Source organism: Lagenorhynchus albirostris, chromosome 18 (assembly GCF_949774975.1).
Source record: "Lagenorhynchus albirostris chromosome 18, mLagAlb1.1, whole genome shotgun sequence".
Classification (NCBI taxonomy): domain Eukaryota; kingdom Metazoa; phylum Chordata; class Mammalia; order Artiodactyla; family Delphinidae; genus Lagenorhynchus; species Lagenorhynchus albirostris.
This window is the reverse complement of record NC_083112.1, coordinates 11580732-11598373: the sequence shown is the minus strand read 5'-3', so window position 1 is coordinate 11598373 and position 17642 is coordinate 11580732. Positions and strand designations below refer to the sequence as shown.

The 17642-nt window shown below is 39.1% G+C and overlaps 1 protein-coding gene across 1 annotated transcript in view; it reads right to left on the bottom strand.

The window, feature by feature from the left end:
• Positions 1 to 449: 449 nt before the first annotated feature.
• The window catches only part of NBEA (neurobeachin), a 627916-nt gene continuing 610723 nt past the window's right edge, over positions 450 to 17642 (bottom strand). The window contains exons 53-58 of the mRNA XM_060128644.1: positions 17321 to 17476; positions 16628 to 16798; positions 7807 to 7908; positions 5128 to 5324; positions 4189 to 4340; positions 450 to 2315 (exon numbers count right to left, since the gene is read on the bottom strand). Of these exons, the coding sequence (XP_059984627.1) occupies positions 2225 to 2315; positions 4189 to 4340; positions 5128 to 5324; positions 7807 to 7908; positions 16628 to 16798; positions 17321 to 17476 (869 nt within the window). The 3' untranslated portion in view covers positions 450 to 2224. The remainder of the gene's footprint in view (positions 2316 to 4188; positions 4341 to 5127; positions 5325 to 7806; positions 7909 to 16627; positions 16799 to 17320; positions 17477 to 17642) is intronic.

The window sequence follows — 17642 nt, the reverse complement described above, 5'->3', positions numbered from 1 at the left end:
CGGAGCCCCCTCAGCCCGGCTCCTGTTACCTGCCTGCTCTGGTCAGCAGCTCCTCCACTCCCACCTGCGTCGTGCCTGGTCAACGATAAATTCTAGAAAGCGTAGTTCAAATGAAAACAGCACGATTTGCTAACTTTCATGTAATGGGCTGTTACACCCTTCACCTGCATTTAGTTTCTTTTAAATGAAACAAAAATAACCCCAAAAGTGGACTGTGCAGAAGAAATAACAAGAGCTGTTTCCCTCTGGTCACTGGTGCCCCAAATCCCTGCCAGATGGTCAAGCAGAGAAGCTCATGTTTCAGCAAATTACAGAACCTCATTAGGACTCTATTTCATGTTCTTAGATGCTCTAGGCCTTTATATGAGGTGACGTTGATTTCTTAAACTTGTATGACAACATAATGAATGCACATAAGTGAAGTGTCCAATGAAATGTGAAAAAATCGGTGAATTCTTTGCATATTTTATTTGTCTTTTTTTGATTTCCAACTCACACACATCTGGCATATTTTACATCTTTGCAATAAAACATGGTTACAATAGCTTAAGGAATTTATATATCCAAAATATTTCACCATGATCTCAAGATGAAATGAACTTGTCTTCCAGATGTTCATTATCCTCCCAATTCTAAGCTACAAACTCAAGATATTGCTTACAGCCTGGTGATGAATAAATTAATCATTACGCCGATTCCCCAGAATTTCAGAATCTCATAAATACAAACAACAATGAAGAAGGAATTCAGTGCTAAAACTTACTAGTACAAGGTGGATAACAAATAAGTAATCACATCAATAAATAATGATATGTTTCTGGTGCAAAGTGCCAATACAAAGAACCCATTATCTTGTTTTTATCTTTTTAAATAAATGACTGCAAGTGAGTGTAAATTCTGAGAAAATTACATTCCTGTAACATGCCTCATAGCCCTACCGACACAATATGTACATATCTATGACGATACAGTCACCAAATATACAAAGAAGAAACATGAATAAAGTGTATATACCCCTGGGTGTATAACTTGATCAGTACAATGTATGGAAAATCATTTGATAGCCATCATTGTATATCATAAAAGATGAAGTGCCTTAGGCTAAGAATGTGGCTTTAGGTGAAAATTTCACAAGAACCTAAAAGAATAACGCCAGTTATTGTTATAATAAAGTCTGACTTATTATTAAAGAAACTAAGCTATTCAAGAACCAAAGAGAGAGAGAGGGTGGGGGGGAAAAAAACAGCAAAAAAGTTAGCATCAGATTCTCCTCCCCTAATGTACACACGCTAAGCCAGCAGGATGATTCTGGAAGAGTTGTCCAGGAGTTGGGAAGTCATTACTATGGAACTAAATGGTCGGGACTCCTATTTATACAATAAAACCAGGACCTCATCCCTAAGCCCCCTTTCTGCTGTGTCTTCAAATTATGAAGGTTAGGGCTGAATTTTCTTTGTATCAAGTACCAAAATGGCAAATAATGGCTTAGTATTCAAATGCTTTACGAGCAAATTTCACTTAGAAGGGATGAATTTAGATTTAAAAGTGCAAAACTATGTATTTTGGTGAAAATGTCAAAAATTACTGATTGAGCCCAAATTCAGTCCTTTCATACAAGCTGTGTCCTTGCACAGATCGTACTATTTCCTAGTGTCAATGCACCTGTCCCATCAAGACTTCAGGATTAAAGAACATGCAAGTTGTAACTCCACAATAAAATTAAGAAATGTTTTGTTCTTTATACAAGGTTTTACTTTTACAAAAGTATCCCTTTAAATAAGATGCATCTGATGTACAAAGTATCAAACGTGTTTTTTTTTTTTTTCTCAGCTTGAAAAGAGGCTGGAAATGGGATGCAGGTTAGGTTCAAAGCTTAAACTTTGTAACAACTGGACACAAGGTTCCTCAGAATTGTCAAAAGTCTCTTGTGACACGTCCTACTACCTTTTCTCAATAAACGACAAGATATGAAATAATTACCAAAACATCTCCTAATTCATATAATTTACATGATATAAGCTTGCTTGGTAGCAGCTGGTGTTCAGTAGTGAAAAAACACACAAAGTAAAATGGCTGCTGACTACAATGTACAGCTATTGCTGGGTGTGATGGAATGTACAAACGGAGGTCGATGTAGACGAGTTTTTTTCCACCAGAGATATTGCCTTTCCATGCAGCACTTGTGCTCTCAGCTTTAACTTGGCTTTTGGCTCTCCATTTGTCTTCAGTATCTGTTCTGATGCTCATAATGCCACCGATTAAAATCTATATTAAAAGCTACAATGCTACCAGAAGCCATGCCAGTGATCAGAGTCCTGGAAAAGCAGAGGCAGTAGTTAAGAGAGACACAAAATCACTGATGTGGTGCTACTTTACACTAAACAATAGCACGATCTCAAAGTTCACCAGGTTTTACTCTTGTGTGCCCTCAGGTAGGATTAAAATTTATTCTTGGTTCTCCTAGGAGAAGCTGAATCAATTTTGAAAACACCTGGACTGCCAGACCACATGTTGATTAACTTTAGATCAGACAACTCATCAGATAAACACCTTCTGAGTAGGCATCCTCACTGTATGTTTATCTCTCAATTTGTAACTTATGTGCATATGCTACTGCTCCAACATATCAAGGACATCATAAAACAACAATAATAATTGAAATTGAGGATGAGACTGAAAAAGAAACAGAAACAGTATCTTTCCTTGCTCCTCCTGGGAGACCACTAAGACGACTACAGCCTTGCCTATGCTCTCTCATCTACTCTCTCCCCCATACCGAGTGAAGGATAAAGATCTTACAAAACCTTTCCTGCCCTCTGCACCCCTTGAGAAGAGCTAATCACTTCCTTCTTCTGTTCCTCTGCTCCTGCTTCCCTCATAAACATTTATTATGATTATTTGAGCTCTTTGGGGTCAGTGATCTTGTTTTGTATCCTCAGGACTGTGCACAGTGTTTAATCTATGATGGTGGCAGCAAATGTTTGCAACATGAATACATGAATGAATAAGAATATCCGGGAGAATATTTAAACTACTTAAGAACACAAGTCATTTCAAATACTTTAGAAACACCAATGTATATAAAATAATTACATGGTAAACCATTCCCATTTATGAATACGGACTACAGCATTTTGGAACACTTTTGAAACACTCTAATGATAATCTGCTTAAATTTTCTTTAAAACAGGTTGGGCTGCAGATCAAATACCCCTTTCCCAAACTAACTTAAATTCCATTGCTTTTCTTGATGACTTCAGTACCGTTTTACTATAGTGTGAAGATGCTTTGTTAAATTTACCATATAAGCCTTAACATTCATACTGTTTTAAAACCAATAGTCTTATAAAGAATATACACATAGTTGAAATAAGTCGGTTAATAAGCTTTTCTTATTTCTGTTAAATATATAGCAAAAAATGAGAAATTACCATATTAAGATTATAGTTTTAATTTATTTTTTAAATTTAGAAATTTAGACTTTATATTCCAATTATTCTTTTCACTTTATAATAAACCCAAAGGCAAACTTTAGGAAATAACAAAATCTTGTTGCAAATTGAGGAACAGGAGAAAATCATATTACTTTGTTAACATTCCTGTCAATTCTTTCCAAGAAAAGATTATAGGGAAATAGGGAAATACATAAAATACCACAAAGTAACACAAATGGCAGATATGTGAATAAGAAAATGAGGGGGGGGCGGTGCTGGAGATTGTTTCAAGTAACGAGTGCCTCGTAGTTTTAAAACAGAGGCCAGCTGTAGTCTGTACGTTGCATTTGGCTGCATTTAGCTAGATGTATGCCTCAAGCCGAGACTCTGCTAAAAAATATGTGTTTCTTTCACATAATGTAAGCCAGGCAGGCCTGTCTGAGACCAGGTACGGATGTGAGAACAGAGAAGCTGGTGGGGATAATTCTACATTTTGGGCAGTGTCTAGATGTGCCTGTTTTTCTTCAGACCCATTTCTTTCTTTTCCCCCCCTTATTCTCTTCCTCTGTTTCCTTCTTACCAGAATCCTTTCTTACAGTACTTACTCCTCTCCTCAATTTACCCTTCTCTGCACTAGTCTTTCTTCCATCTGCATGCTGGAATCTTCTTCACAGCAGGTTTCACCCTTGGTAAAATGTTAAGAACTTTCAATGACAGTTCTTGAGCGATTACATTTCTCCCCAACATGGCTCACCTCTGGTCATGGGATAAGTCCATTGCTCTAATGCCAGCATCACATCCGGGGTAAATGTACAGCTGCTTGAAGTCACAGGCCTGCCAAACCTCCACCACGCCATTGTCCCCTCCGGTCACCAGGTTCTGGCCATCGCTACTCAGGAGAATGGCCTTTGGACAAGGGAGAAAAGCAACCATTTCTCTCAGTGTTTCCCAAAAGATCAGTGGGCACTACTGGAAGGCACTTAATACAAGTCCCTTGTCATTATTTTCTACTTTTAGCCACTTGTCCAAGTTTTCTAAAGTCCAATCCATAGACTTTCCAATGTGGAATTCATCAAAGTTCTTACATAAACAAAGCATCTTATTAAAACCAATTTAGGTTACAAAATAACAGAAGTCCCAAAGAGAATATTATCAGTCTAATCCAGAAAGAACTTGAGAATTAAGTAACATGATGTTTTGTTAAGTTCTGAATACTAGCTATATCAAGACTTTTAGAACAAATGGCAGAAGCATATTTAAAAGCTGTTTTTAATAATGATAAACCAGCAATTATAATTCATTTGTGAGTGATGGGCAATTTGGTATGTAATTTTGGTCTAGGGTTCAGAAGATAAGATTCTTTGACAATAAACTCATTTTTAACGTCAGGGGAGTGCAACGCAGGAACAATTGTTTGTAAGAGGAGATTAGGAAAAAATCTCCTTAAGGGTCTAACCTCTAATCAAACTACAGCCATCACCTCCAAAGTCTAATTCACTGAGTTAGCTACTTGGGATTAAATGAGCTTTGGGTTTGTTCAAAGCATCAATCAACATGAATTCATATGCTTTTACAAACCAACACACATTTACCTGGATACCAGAGAAATTCTATTATGAGTCATTTAATGTAAAATAGTCAATCTTTAACCTCTTGGCTAGGTCCCCAGTTAGCACGGAACATGCAGATTTACCCGTGTTGAATCGTTGATCTCCATTTGAGCCAAAAGTTTCCCATTGATGCTGAAATTGCTGAATCGCCCTCGTTCATAGTAGATGATACAGTGGCCTTCACTGGAGACAGAGATCAAGCGTGGGAACAAGCAGTTTTCTGGTCCTTCAAGGGCTCTTAGCAAATCTCCAGTGATTGTGTGGACGAGGCAAGGGCCCTCTGCAGAGCGTGGAACAGAAAGGCCAGAGTCATTGGTGACGACCAGTCACGTATTAGCTCCCACACACCTGCAAACCGCACCTGAATAATACACTCAGATTTGTTGAAAGAAGGTAGAAAAGAAAAGAACTATGGTGGCAAGAGCAAAGCACTGATGTTAGATTTCAACAGAACAAGTACACAGAACTGTTACATAACACACACGTGTCTTCCAAACTTTTTATCTAGGTCAGTAGTTGCTCTTTTCCTTCATGAGATAATATTCATTAAAAAAGGATACAGTTCATACATTACATGAGAATAAAAGACTGTATGTCAAAGTTTTCTCTTAATATGTGTTTAGAACTTTTTCTTTAGAAAGTTCAGGAGAATTATCAAAACAATCACTAATTTTCTTTAGTATCATCAAAATTTTAATTGTACCACATAAATACAATACTATCAAATAATAAGTTTTACCATTCTATAGTCTATACATAAAATGTAAAAGGCAAAATTAAGAAAAGGAATCCAGTAATTCAGACTGTAGGAACACTTTTTTCTTTTTTAAATAAATGAAGAGTGAGGCGAGAATGTAAAAGTAGTATGGGGAGTGACTTATTTTTTCTCAGGTAGAAATTTTAAGATAAAACATTCAGTAGTCAAGTTCAGAAAAATAATTGGTTAATGTAGTTTGGTATTACCTGTCCCCCAGAACCCCCAGAAAAACTGCATAAAACCATGCATGAATTACATTCTTATGTTTCAAACAATTGATTTCAGTAGATACATATTTTACAAGTGACATTATAAGGCTATACCTAAATGTTTTCCTGATTACTAAAGTAATAGACATGCATTCCAGAAAATACAAAGAGTTAGAGAAAAAAAATAGCAATCACTTCTAGTACCAACCATCAGCTACAGAAAATTAATGTTTCTCCCTATGCATATTGTGTCTCTTGCTTTCCTTCCCTTTCCTTTTTTTCTTTTTTTTTTTTTGCTTTACAGAACAGAATGATATTACATGTTATTTCTAAGACAGACATTAAAAGACATTTAGTGAAAATATCCTACGTGTCCCTCCCGGGGTTATTTATTCTTCAGTACGAAAACGCAGTCTCCCTGCCTTCAGACATTATACCCATTATCTCTAAAGCGGCCAGAATAAGCTCCTATAAACCAAACCTGATCACCTCATCGCCTTGCTGACGCCAATGGCTCCCCACTACACTCAAAACAGAATACTTGTGCCGCGGGGGCCCCTCACCTCTTCAGCCTTTGTCTCCTTACGTCCACGGTGTCCTCACCACACTCGGCCCCTTTGGTTTTCTTTCAGTTTCTCCTAAGCATTAGGCTCCTTACTGCCCCGGAGCCTCCCGTGGAGAATTGGTATCTCAGCCAGAATTAGAATCCAAGTTTCCTGACTTTTCCCGAAACAGTACTTTTTCCACAAAAAGTCAAAAGAACTAAGTCATCGTATTTCCTTTCCCATCTACCACTACACAGTCCCCAGCCTTGAGAAGAAAATGACTTGTGGAGGGGGTTGGATCCAAGGCTGTGTCTGATGAGCAGCCTGAGCCCCCCATGGACCCCACCATCACGGATATCTTCCCCTTGTCTTTCATTTCTTTTATTTCTTATTTTTTTTACTATATTTTTATTTTTGGCTGCGTTGGGTCTTCGTTGCTGCACGCGGGCTTTCTCTAGTTGCGGCAAGCAGGGGCTACTCTTTGTTGCCATGTGAGGGCTTCTCATTGTGGTGGCTTCTCTTGTTGTGGAGCATGGGCTCTAGGCGTGCGTGCTTCAGTAGTTGTGGCACATGGGCTCAGTAGTTGTGGTTTGTGGGCTCTAGAGTGCAGGCTCAGTAGTTGTGACACACGGGCTTAGTTGCTCCGTGGCATGTGGGATCTTCCTGGACTAGGGATCGAACCTGTGTCCCCTATACTGGCAGGTGGATTCTTAACCACGGCACCACCAGGGAAGTCCCCTCCCCTTGTCTTTTTTTTTTTTTTTGCGGTACGCGGGCCTCTCACTGTTGTGGCCTCTCCCGTTGCGGAGCACAGGCTCCGGACGCACATGCTCAGCGGCCATGGCTCACGGGCCCAGCCGCTCCGCGGCATGTGGGATCTTCCCAGACCGGGGCACGAACCCGTGTCCCCTGCTTCGGCAGGTGGATTCTTAACCGTGGTGCCACCAGGGAAGTCCCCTCCCCTTGTCTTTTAAATGCTATCTGTAATGACTGCATATATGGGTGTGCTGCAGTTTAATTTATCAGTGTTCTGGCTAGAATGCTGGTGAACACAAAGTACTACATAATATTTTATATCTATTTTATATTAGTACTAGTAAGTATTAATAATAAAACTAAGCAGCTACAAAAAACCTAGGGATTACATTTGTCTATGGAGAGTCTCCTAAAGGAAATAAATCATAAATCATGGTTAACTTGTGAAAATCGTATAGTGTTTAAAGACCGAAAATGAAAGAAATGTCTTCTGACCTTTAGCACCACTGATAACAAGTCCAAGTTCGGCACAGACAGAAACACAGACAACTTCATGGTCATGGCCCGTGAGGACAGCTCTTGGTGCAGGATAGTCACCTGTAAAGGAACAGCAGCGGTGAGTCACTACAGACCAATGGCGGGAATGAAGAGCTATGCCATTAAATTGAACGTTAAAAATAGCAATCATTGTTTAGTAAGGGCATTTATTAGCTGTGTGACCATGAGCCAGTTACTTAACCTCTCTGACCCCCTTTCTCATATCTTAGAGAATATTGTGCCTTTTTAAAGAGCTCCGTGTTTTTCTCTTCTGTTCATTCTGCTTCACCTGGTCGTTGAGTCTGTGATCTTGCCCTTATGGTGCCTGAGACCCCGCATGCTGGCCTGTTTTCCTCTGTGCGCTCATGTTCTGGACGGGGTTGAACCACCGCTTCCTCATCTTGTCTCTCAGAAAAACATCCTATGCTTTGGTCTCAGCGATGCTGCTCTTTCTGAGAGCTGCCCCCCGGGTTGCAATCCCCCAGCCCCCACTGTAGAGGGGGCAGTGGGGGAAGTGAATGTCAAAGGGATGGCACTTGTGCCCACCTCCTGGGCAGCCCCTCCCTTGATTCTGATGTGATGCCACGGCCCTGAGTAGCTGGACTGGTGCTCCGATTCCCTGCCCCACAGTGGCAGGAGGAAAGGCATCAATAGATCGTGGAAAATTCTGGGAAGATGGCGCATAACTAAAACGCCCTACCCAGCAAGGCACCCAACCCTCTTCCCCTCTGCCAATATCTCCTCCTTCAGACCCACCGGTCTTCTGTCTCTCCAGGAACTGCTCACAGTTTTCTGTGAGTTTCCTCAGATCCATCATGTGAGCCCCCACTTTGCTTTTGAGGCATTTCTTACTTAGATGGAGTATGGGAGGGAGAGCTGAAAGCCCACGTTCGTTTGTGATTTTATTCTAAATTTATGTATCTTGCTATAATGTGTTTGAGTATTGGCAGAGTATCCTCTTAGACTTGTCAGCAGTCCTAGATTTGTCCAAAACATATTTATATAATTTATAAACTTATGCTTCACAGATGCCCTGAGTTCCCTGACAAAATGAAGATTAATTATTGATAAGATTTTATGTGTAATATCATCCTTAATTTTTCTAAGTGATTATTTTATCTTGGAGAGACTGATGAATTAAAAATCCTGCAATTATGTGTTTAATACAATTTATATAGAGTTTTCTAAACCTTTCCCTTATATGCTACAGAAAAAGTAAAAAGCAATCTAGTTCTACTGCAGGGAATTTAAAAAATGTATAAAAATATTAAAAATTTTCCTTATGTATGTAATATATTTTATATTAGAAAATAAAGTTTTTCAAAGGTTTACCTCTGATTTAGAAAGCTTAAAATGTTCTATTTTTCATTACAATTTCCCCAGATCATTTGAATAAACTGTGAAACTTAACTATTAGGGGATTTTGTAGGGCCCCTGAAAGCACTGTTTCCCTCTTTCAACTATAGAAAAGTAAATAACATGTTATTCAGGGGTTTTGAGCTGGAGAACCTGCAGCAGGGGGAAAGCGTATTTCCTATATTTCATTTCATTGTCAGGGACAGATGTCACACACCCCAACAATCATTCAAAATCCTAGGAATATTCTGTCACTGTCACATCACAATTGATGGATGTAGCTATGGGTTAAAGGGCCCTGCGCAGAGGGAGGTGCAGGTGAGACCTCTCCTCTAAGGACCATAGCACCACTGCCCTCCTTCCCTAGTCATTTCCTCAGGAGAAGAGCTTTCTGGGTGATGGAATTACTATGAATGATGAACAAACACGTCCAATTTTGAGATTCCTTATAGGCAAGCATTTGGAAACTCCAAATATAAAAGTCTTATAGTAAACAGATTCCACCTCATTTTTATCACAAGATATTTCAATATTCTCAAAATGGATGATGAAAAAAAGTGCAAAGGTGTTAGATGCTGCTATCCCCAGAGAACTGACAAGGAGAGCATTGTCAGTGTGATAGTATGTGGCTTTCAGAGAAAAGATCAAAGTAAAGATTGCTTGTGGTTCTTATTATTTTCAACCTCATTTATGGGACTACTAATATGCAGGGGAAGCTTTGGTCCTTCTGAATTGGAGCTAAACAAAAACAGCAGAGTTTTTCTGTGAACCTCAGTGCAGTTCTGGGGGAGTCGGAAAATGAACCTCTTGATGATGTATGACATTCAGGTTTTATCTGCGACCTTTGCTGAGTCACTGAAGAATCACTGTAGAAGGTATTTTCATTCACATTTACACTATATAAAAATGATGGATTTTTGACTTGAAATCCCAGAACAAAAGATTTCAAAGGGTGCAGCAGTTTCATCACTACTCTGATTTCAAGATTTATTTTGAAAAAATTATGTTAGACATTTGCTGGGGTAGCTCAGAAAAACTCAGTTTGTGAGGAATTCCTATTGAGGTACTGTGTCTTCAGCCACCTGAGGGCTGCTGCAGAGGTTTCTGGCCCAAGCACCAGAAACACCTGGGCCTGCATTTTCCACAGGTCACAAGGTAATCCACATAAAAACATTCCGTGGGTTGGAAGACGTCCCATGATGTGGTTTCATTTTATTACACAATCACAGAGTACTTGATGAAGAATAGAAGATCGATACAAACCTATTTATTCACTGACTCTAAGTTGTTCTTTTTCTTCTTCAGAGAGGACGCTGACCACATTTTCCCCTGAGCCCTGCTGTTTCAGGGCAGGTCTCTTCCCTTGAGGTCCTGAACCTGGATCTAGGCCACAGTACCTTAGTGTCCTACCATCTCCTTCCCCAATCAATAGTATAATCCACCTGCCTTTCCCAAGGAGGTACAGGTTTCTGCATGATGCCCAGAGAGCCCGCTGGTATAGATCCGAGGCTCCCTGATCACGAGAACATATTAGTCACTCTTGTTTTTTATATTGCTTCTGACCCAGGACAAAGATCCTTGCAGCCTTGGTTCCGTAAAGGGGAAGGAAAAGCAGAAACTGAGTGGCAAGCAGCCCCCTTCTTAGTCAGGAACCCTACAGTGTCTCCCAACGTTGGGCTGAGGGAATGGGAGGGCTGAGAGGTCTCCTGCAGAATGGGCCCCGTGTTAGGGATGCTACATTATAGACATTATCTTTTGGGCCTCAGAAAGCTCTACGAGGTAAGAATTATTACACATGTAGCTATGCTTCCTCTCAAAGTTAACGAGAAGAGGTTTAACATTTACTAAACCCTAGTTAAGATTCCTTGCTCTGAGAAGTGAGACAAACTCATCATATATATATATATATATATATATATACACACACACATATATATATATACACATACATATATATATAATATTATATACATAAAATATCTTCAGGCTATTCTTTGTTCATGCTTTCTTCATCCCCTCTAACACCACTGGTCAGTGGTGGCTGTGGAGCTGGGCACCAGGATGGTTGTTTTAAAAGAAGGCTGGATGCAGACAAAGCGAGGGACGTGATTTGGCAGATGTTTAGTGACAGGTTGGGGCTGGCGGGAGGGTCAGTGTCCAGAGTTGAAGCGAACACAATGGGAGCCCAGGGAAGGGATGTGTGCACAGCTGGAGTCTCCTTTTCAATGGGCTTCTTGTTTCATAGTTTGTATAATTCTCAAACGTGAGCTGAAGACTTGTTTTTCAAAAGTGAAATAGAAAAAGCATGAAAACAATGTCATACATATTACTCAATGCATATTTGTAGATTTGATTTGAAAAGAGGAACAGTAAATTCTCTTGCAAAGTTTCCTGTGGTTATGATATGATTTTAAAAATGTCAACAAACTCTCTATCAGGCATGTTATATCTGGTATAAACATTAAAACCACACACTTTACAAGCCAACTGGATTTGGAGCCGAGGTCCCAATGTATTATAAGTGTCTGCTGAAGAGACAATGTTGACTTGCCCCTCTTGTGACTATCTCGTTGGAAGCTACAGCACGTAATGAGAAATGTCAAGTCCCAAGATCAATGAAATTTGGGGCTCTAGGGATTCAACAGGAATAGCATTGATCCTTTTAAAGAACACCAGTCAGAGACGGGCTGTAATACATTGCAAAGAAGGGCTCAGGAGGATAAAGAGCCAAGTCCAAGATACCTACCTGACAACAAATTCAATCAGCTTTTAGCACAGATTGCCTGCTCTGCTCTCCTTCTTTTCATGCGATAGCCTGCTTCCAATTAAAGTGCGCAAATTAATTTTTATCACTTCCAAATTAGTTTCAGAATTTGTGTAAAAGTCTGTTTCAGATGAAAGCATCTGTCCCTCACATCTCTGCAATTCTGTTATTTAGTCAGGGACCTAGTTTACATCTACAAGAAAACTGTCTACGTTCACAGTCACAAGTTTGAAAGAGTAACAATGAATATTAGCATTAAATATATTAATAAAACTACTATAATTCAACTGGAACCTCTGCCAGGTAGACTCTGCTTGTTTCTTTTATGGTCTAAAACTCTATAATAATCTGCTTACACATTTTCATTGTCTTTGCGGCAAATTCATTAAAACTATAAAGATAATTAGAAAAAGATGTATTTATGAGATGTCCAAGTTAGTCACAGCAATATATGTGACACACAATGAAACGATTAACTCTTTCAAACCTACCTAAAAAAATTCACAAACGTTACTTATTTTTTCTCTGTGGCACTAACAGAGCTAGCCATTAAAAAATAAGGATGACAATACAAAAGAAACATACATATATTAAAGCACCTGAGTTTACCCTGAGGAAGTTTTAGTGATGTGCACATAGGGTGAGTAAATGAATCCTATTACGTTATGGTGTTGTGCTGGATAAATATGATTCAGCCTCTGACACACAAAGCAAATTCAATGTCCACACCAAGACCAAGTCCTGAATTCTAACAGCTACTGGGATATTACGTTTCATGCTAGGACTTCCCCCTTCAAGTTGAGGTTAATATATACAGCCCTTGAAACCTAAGGGCGTTGTGTCACACATTTTAATATGAATTTAGACATAACTAGCTTTTCGGTCTTGTGTAGCAATGCATTATGAGACAGAAAGAACATATAGCCCGATTCTCTGACCTGTGAATTGGTAGCTAGAATAAAATAAAACAGGAAAAAAAAAACCCAAAACCCTTTCCCTTCATTTTGTGAGTTTTCTGACTGCAAGGACTACATCTGTGTCAACACCCATGGCCGATCCCTGATGTGGCAGTCAATTCAGTGTGTGCTCTGACTGCCTTTGCAAAAACTGAACTGACCAAAATATATGGTCTCTCTAGGCATGCCTACATGAGCTGCTAGGTTGGCTGGTTTCACAGACTGAGTCACAAATCAGTCAAGTTAATCAAATACTAAATATGACTAATTATTATTTTTTACTGTGTTTTACTATTATGATTTTTACTATCCGTATGGCAAAAAGCTGAAACCAGTTTTTACATAATCATCAATTTGTGCCCAAGATGTAATGTTAAGCATTTTGTAGATACAAATACTTATGACACTAAATATTATCTGATAGCAATTCAAGACTCATGTAATACTCAGTATATTCAGTACTTCCAAGCAGGACAGGCAGTTTCGTGGTCATAATATAGGCTTTTTTTTTTTTTTTTTTTTTTTTTTTGCGGTACGCGGGTCTCTCCCATTGCGGAGCACAGGCTCTGGACGTGCAGGCCCAGCGGCCATGGCTCACGGTCCTAGCCGCTCCGCGGCATGTGGGATCTTCCCGGAACGGGGCACGAACCCGTGTCCCCTGCATCGGCAGGCAGACTCTCAACCACTGCGCCACCAGGGAAGCCCATAATATAGGCTTTTGTAAACCCCAGAAAGTCAGAATTTGACTACCCAGCACTCCCACCTGCTAAGGTAGTACCAGCACACAGCAGGCATTTAATACATGCTTGCTGCTTGACTAATACTTGAGCTACTCATCCTGTTTAATCTAAAAGAGCATATTTCTCCCTTTATGTTAAGGATAATGGATCAAATGGAACCACATTACATATGCCCACATTAAATGCCTAGGAAAGTCTTGGCAGGGTGGGTTTTATGGAAGTCCTTAAGGTTCATAATGATGACAACAGTTTTTAATCAAAAAATAAATCCCCCTAAATGGAGGCAATACTGTATGGATAATATTATGCAATAATGTCTTAGGGATAATCTTGTCTTTATTTAAAACTTAAAATTCTACATTTTAACAAATCCAGTATTCACAGTTTTGTTCTTAAGGATTAACATAAACATTTCTATTTACATAGCTCCTGTTGAAAGGAACTTTAAACACTCTAAATATTATTACATTTAACTTTCCTTGCTAAGTGATGGAACAAAGACACAATCAACTGTTAACCATCATTTGGTTGAAAAGATCATTAGAAAATAAAGTAGTTAACAGATAATTGCTATAATTTAACATTTTTCTTTAAAATTCCTTTTTTTTTTTTTTGCGGTACGCGGGCCTCTCACTGCTGTGGCCTCTCCCGTTGCGGAGCACAGGCTCCGGACGCGCAGGCTCAGCGGCCATGGCTCATGGGCTCAGCTGCTCCGCGGCATGTGGGATCTTCCCGGACCGGGGCACGAACCCGTGTCCCCTGCATCGGCAGGCGGACTCTCAACCACTGCGCCACCAGGGAAGCCCTAAAATTCCTTTTTTTTAAACATCTTTATTGGAGTATAATTGCTTTACAGTGGTGTGTTAGTTTCTGCTGTACAACAAAGTGAGTCAGCTATATGCATACCTCATAGCAGGACATTGTATTATCTTCTCTGCTACCAAATGGTAGTTTTTAAGAAATGAATTCTCTTTTTGGAAATATCATTTTCATCATTTTTGAGCTTCACTTTGAAGATGTTAATTAATTGGATTTAAAACCCTATTCTGCTTCTTTAAATTTTTTTTCTGTCTAATAACTTCTAATTTGTGTCAATAATGGATGGAAGATACCACACAGCCCTGCTGCTCAGTTCAACTTTTCTTCTTATGAACACTACACTCATCTAAAAGGAAAAAAGGAAACTGGGAAATACGTAAAAATACAATTAGATAAAATACATGTGATAATGTACCATGCTTAAAAATAATAAAATACAATAATAATAAAGTAGATCAAACATTTTTTACACACACACACACACACACACATATCCTGCTAAAAATGAAGTTTCCTTTTTAAGGATATGGTTTTAAAAAAGAGAGTAAATAAGGAGGTTAACTTACTAGTATTTAGAGTATGATATTCGGTTTAATGTACAATTGGTAGCTAATTAGTTGAGCTGGTTGGAAATCAAGCAACACTGAACTGAATATGTGTTTTCCTCAAACCAATATCACAACTTAGTTCACAACTTAGAGCAGAGGCACTTTCTCTTATTCAGTATCTACACTAAGAGACACTACTTCATAATACACTTTTAGTTTCTTCATTTACTGTTCTTCACCTCTAGCTATGGGAAACAAGAATAAGTCACCTGGTCATCTAGTTCATTCTCCTACCACCTTTATATATATATATATGTGTGTGTGTGTGTGTGTATGTATGTATATACACACACATATATATATATGAAGCTTTCCATGCCCAGCTCTCTCACAGGCTGGAAGGGGGCCAGCCATGTAGTTACAACACAGCGTCCTGTACACGTCTTTTCTTCTCTACTTTTATAGTATTTCAGTGGCAGGTGCACAGCATTCCTGGAAAATTCCTATCTCTGTTTCATCACAAATATTCCCAAACTCATGTTTCAGTTTATTTTAGAGTACTGTTAAAGCTGTGCCCAATGTACAAATCATAATTAGAATAATCCTGGTTTAGGTACTTGCCATTATCAACACCTTACAGAAACCATTCTCTATTTTACAGGAAACATGTGTATGTAAAATATTGAAAGCTTGGTAATTAAAGACAGTAATTATTTCTAGGAAATGTCTTATCCAGTTCTTCAGTCATTCAACGATATTTATTGAAAACCTATTATTTGTGCAACTATGCCAGGAACCAGAGACTTAAGATGCAGAGAGAGGGACTTATGGTCCACTTCAGTGTTTCCTCAGAATAGCAGCTCCAAGGAATAGTAACTGCTCTTCCACGAACACAATGTTCCATGGTAAACATGTTTGAGAAACTGTGGGTTATCAACAGCTTTATTTGTGTAAGGCTTTCAGAGCTCACATAGAAAGTAAGAGTATATGTGGTGTTTTCTAAAATTGTTTTACTCTGGAGTCCCCCCATTTTTCTCCTACAGGATATTTTTGGGAGCACTTTTGAATAAAAAACACTCAGGAATCATACCAAGCAAAGAAAGCATCTTATTCAGCTTTGCCTCACCAGGGTCTAATCTGAAGGGGGTACTCAGTCATTGTCAAATAAATAAACAGATATTTACTACACCCCATGGTAGAAAGCAGTAAGTGTCCTCTTGAGGCACAAATAAAACATATGGAAATTCAGAGAAGGGAGAGACTACACTTAGCTGAGAGAAATCATACGAAGTTGAATGGACCCGATGACATGGAAGGAAATTTTGGAAGGATGGGGACATTTGGAGACTGGGGAAGGGCTGCTGAGCACAGGGTCAATGTGGGGGGATCTGGGAGTTTCCTCAGGCTGAAGGTTATAGTGGTCGCTCTTTAGTACACCTTGAATATTGCCACATTCCAACATAGATGTTTGCTGCTTCAGCTCTCGTATTTTAAAACCCTTACAAAACCAGCAAAAACTATTAGGAAAATTAAAAAGAGCAAAACATGTTTCAATGAGTTCTTAGTCCGGTAGGACAATTCTAGACAAATACTTACTGCTGTTCGGGTTGTCTCCTATGATATGGTGTCGCCCACTCCAGTACCAGAGAAGCAGGGTAGCATCTCGAGACCCAGACACGATGTAGCAGTCCCCACCTATGTATGACTCAGACCTGGCCAAGCACGTCACCACATCCCAATGGCCGAATACAATCTGAGTTAGCTTCCCTGAAACACAGAAATGGTAGGTCAAATTCATTGGCTATTTTTCTTTAAACGGTAATAAGCTTAACTTTATTAGATATGTGAAAAGTGAATCTATAGACCCGCAAACTTACAAGGTAATTTTGTAACGAAATCTAGCTACAGATTTGGTTTCTTGAATTACTTCTGAAAAAGTGATACAAGAATGTCACTTGGGACGTCTTAAGAAAAGAACATAAAATAACGCAATCATGATTTTTTTCAGGGTTGGGCCAGACTAAGGGGAGGTTTAAGGTCTTTTATTGGACCTGATTTGTGGGAAGGGGACTGTTGTGCCAGTTGTCCTATGAACTCAGGGCTCAGCTCACACTGAGGTTCAGAGTGGCTAAAATTATAAGTAGTCATTTACTTACAACGTGAGCATTTAATTTGAATCTCGGCACCCAAGATGAAAATGCCTACGTTATTAAGTATGATTTCATATGAAGCTTTAGGTGTCACAATTGGCATTTTGAAGAGGATAAGGTATTTCACAGCTCAGTTTACCTGTTTCTGTAGAATAAACTCTGAAGCTCTTATCCCAGAATCCACAGATAAGAATATAGCGATTGTCGGCTGTGACCACAAAACAATGGGCGTTGATTTGTATGCTCTGGTCAACAAGGTCTGTGATCTGCCGTTTGTTCACACCAGAGTTATTGGCTAAACATAAATAGAAAAAGAACTTTAAAGAAAGATTCCACAAGGGTTTCACCAACCACTTATAGAAGGAATACTTTTATGCTTCATTTACCTAGAAATGGGTTCTTAAGTCTATAAGATTATTAAGATTTTAACATTTCCCCATGAGAAATGTAAACCCTTTAGT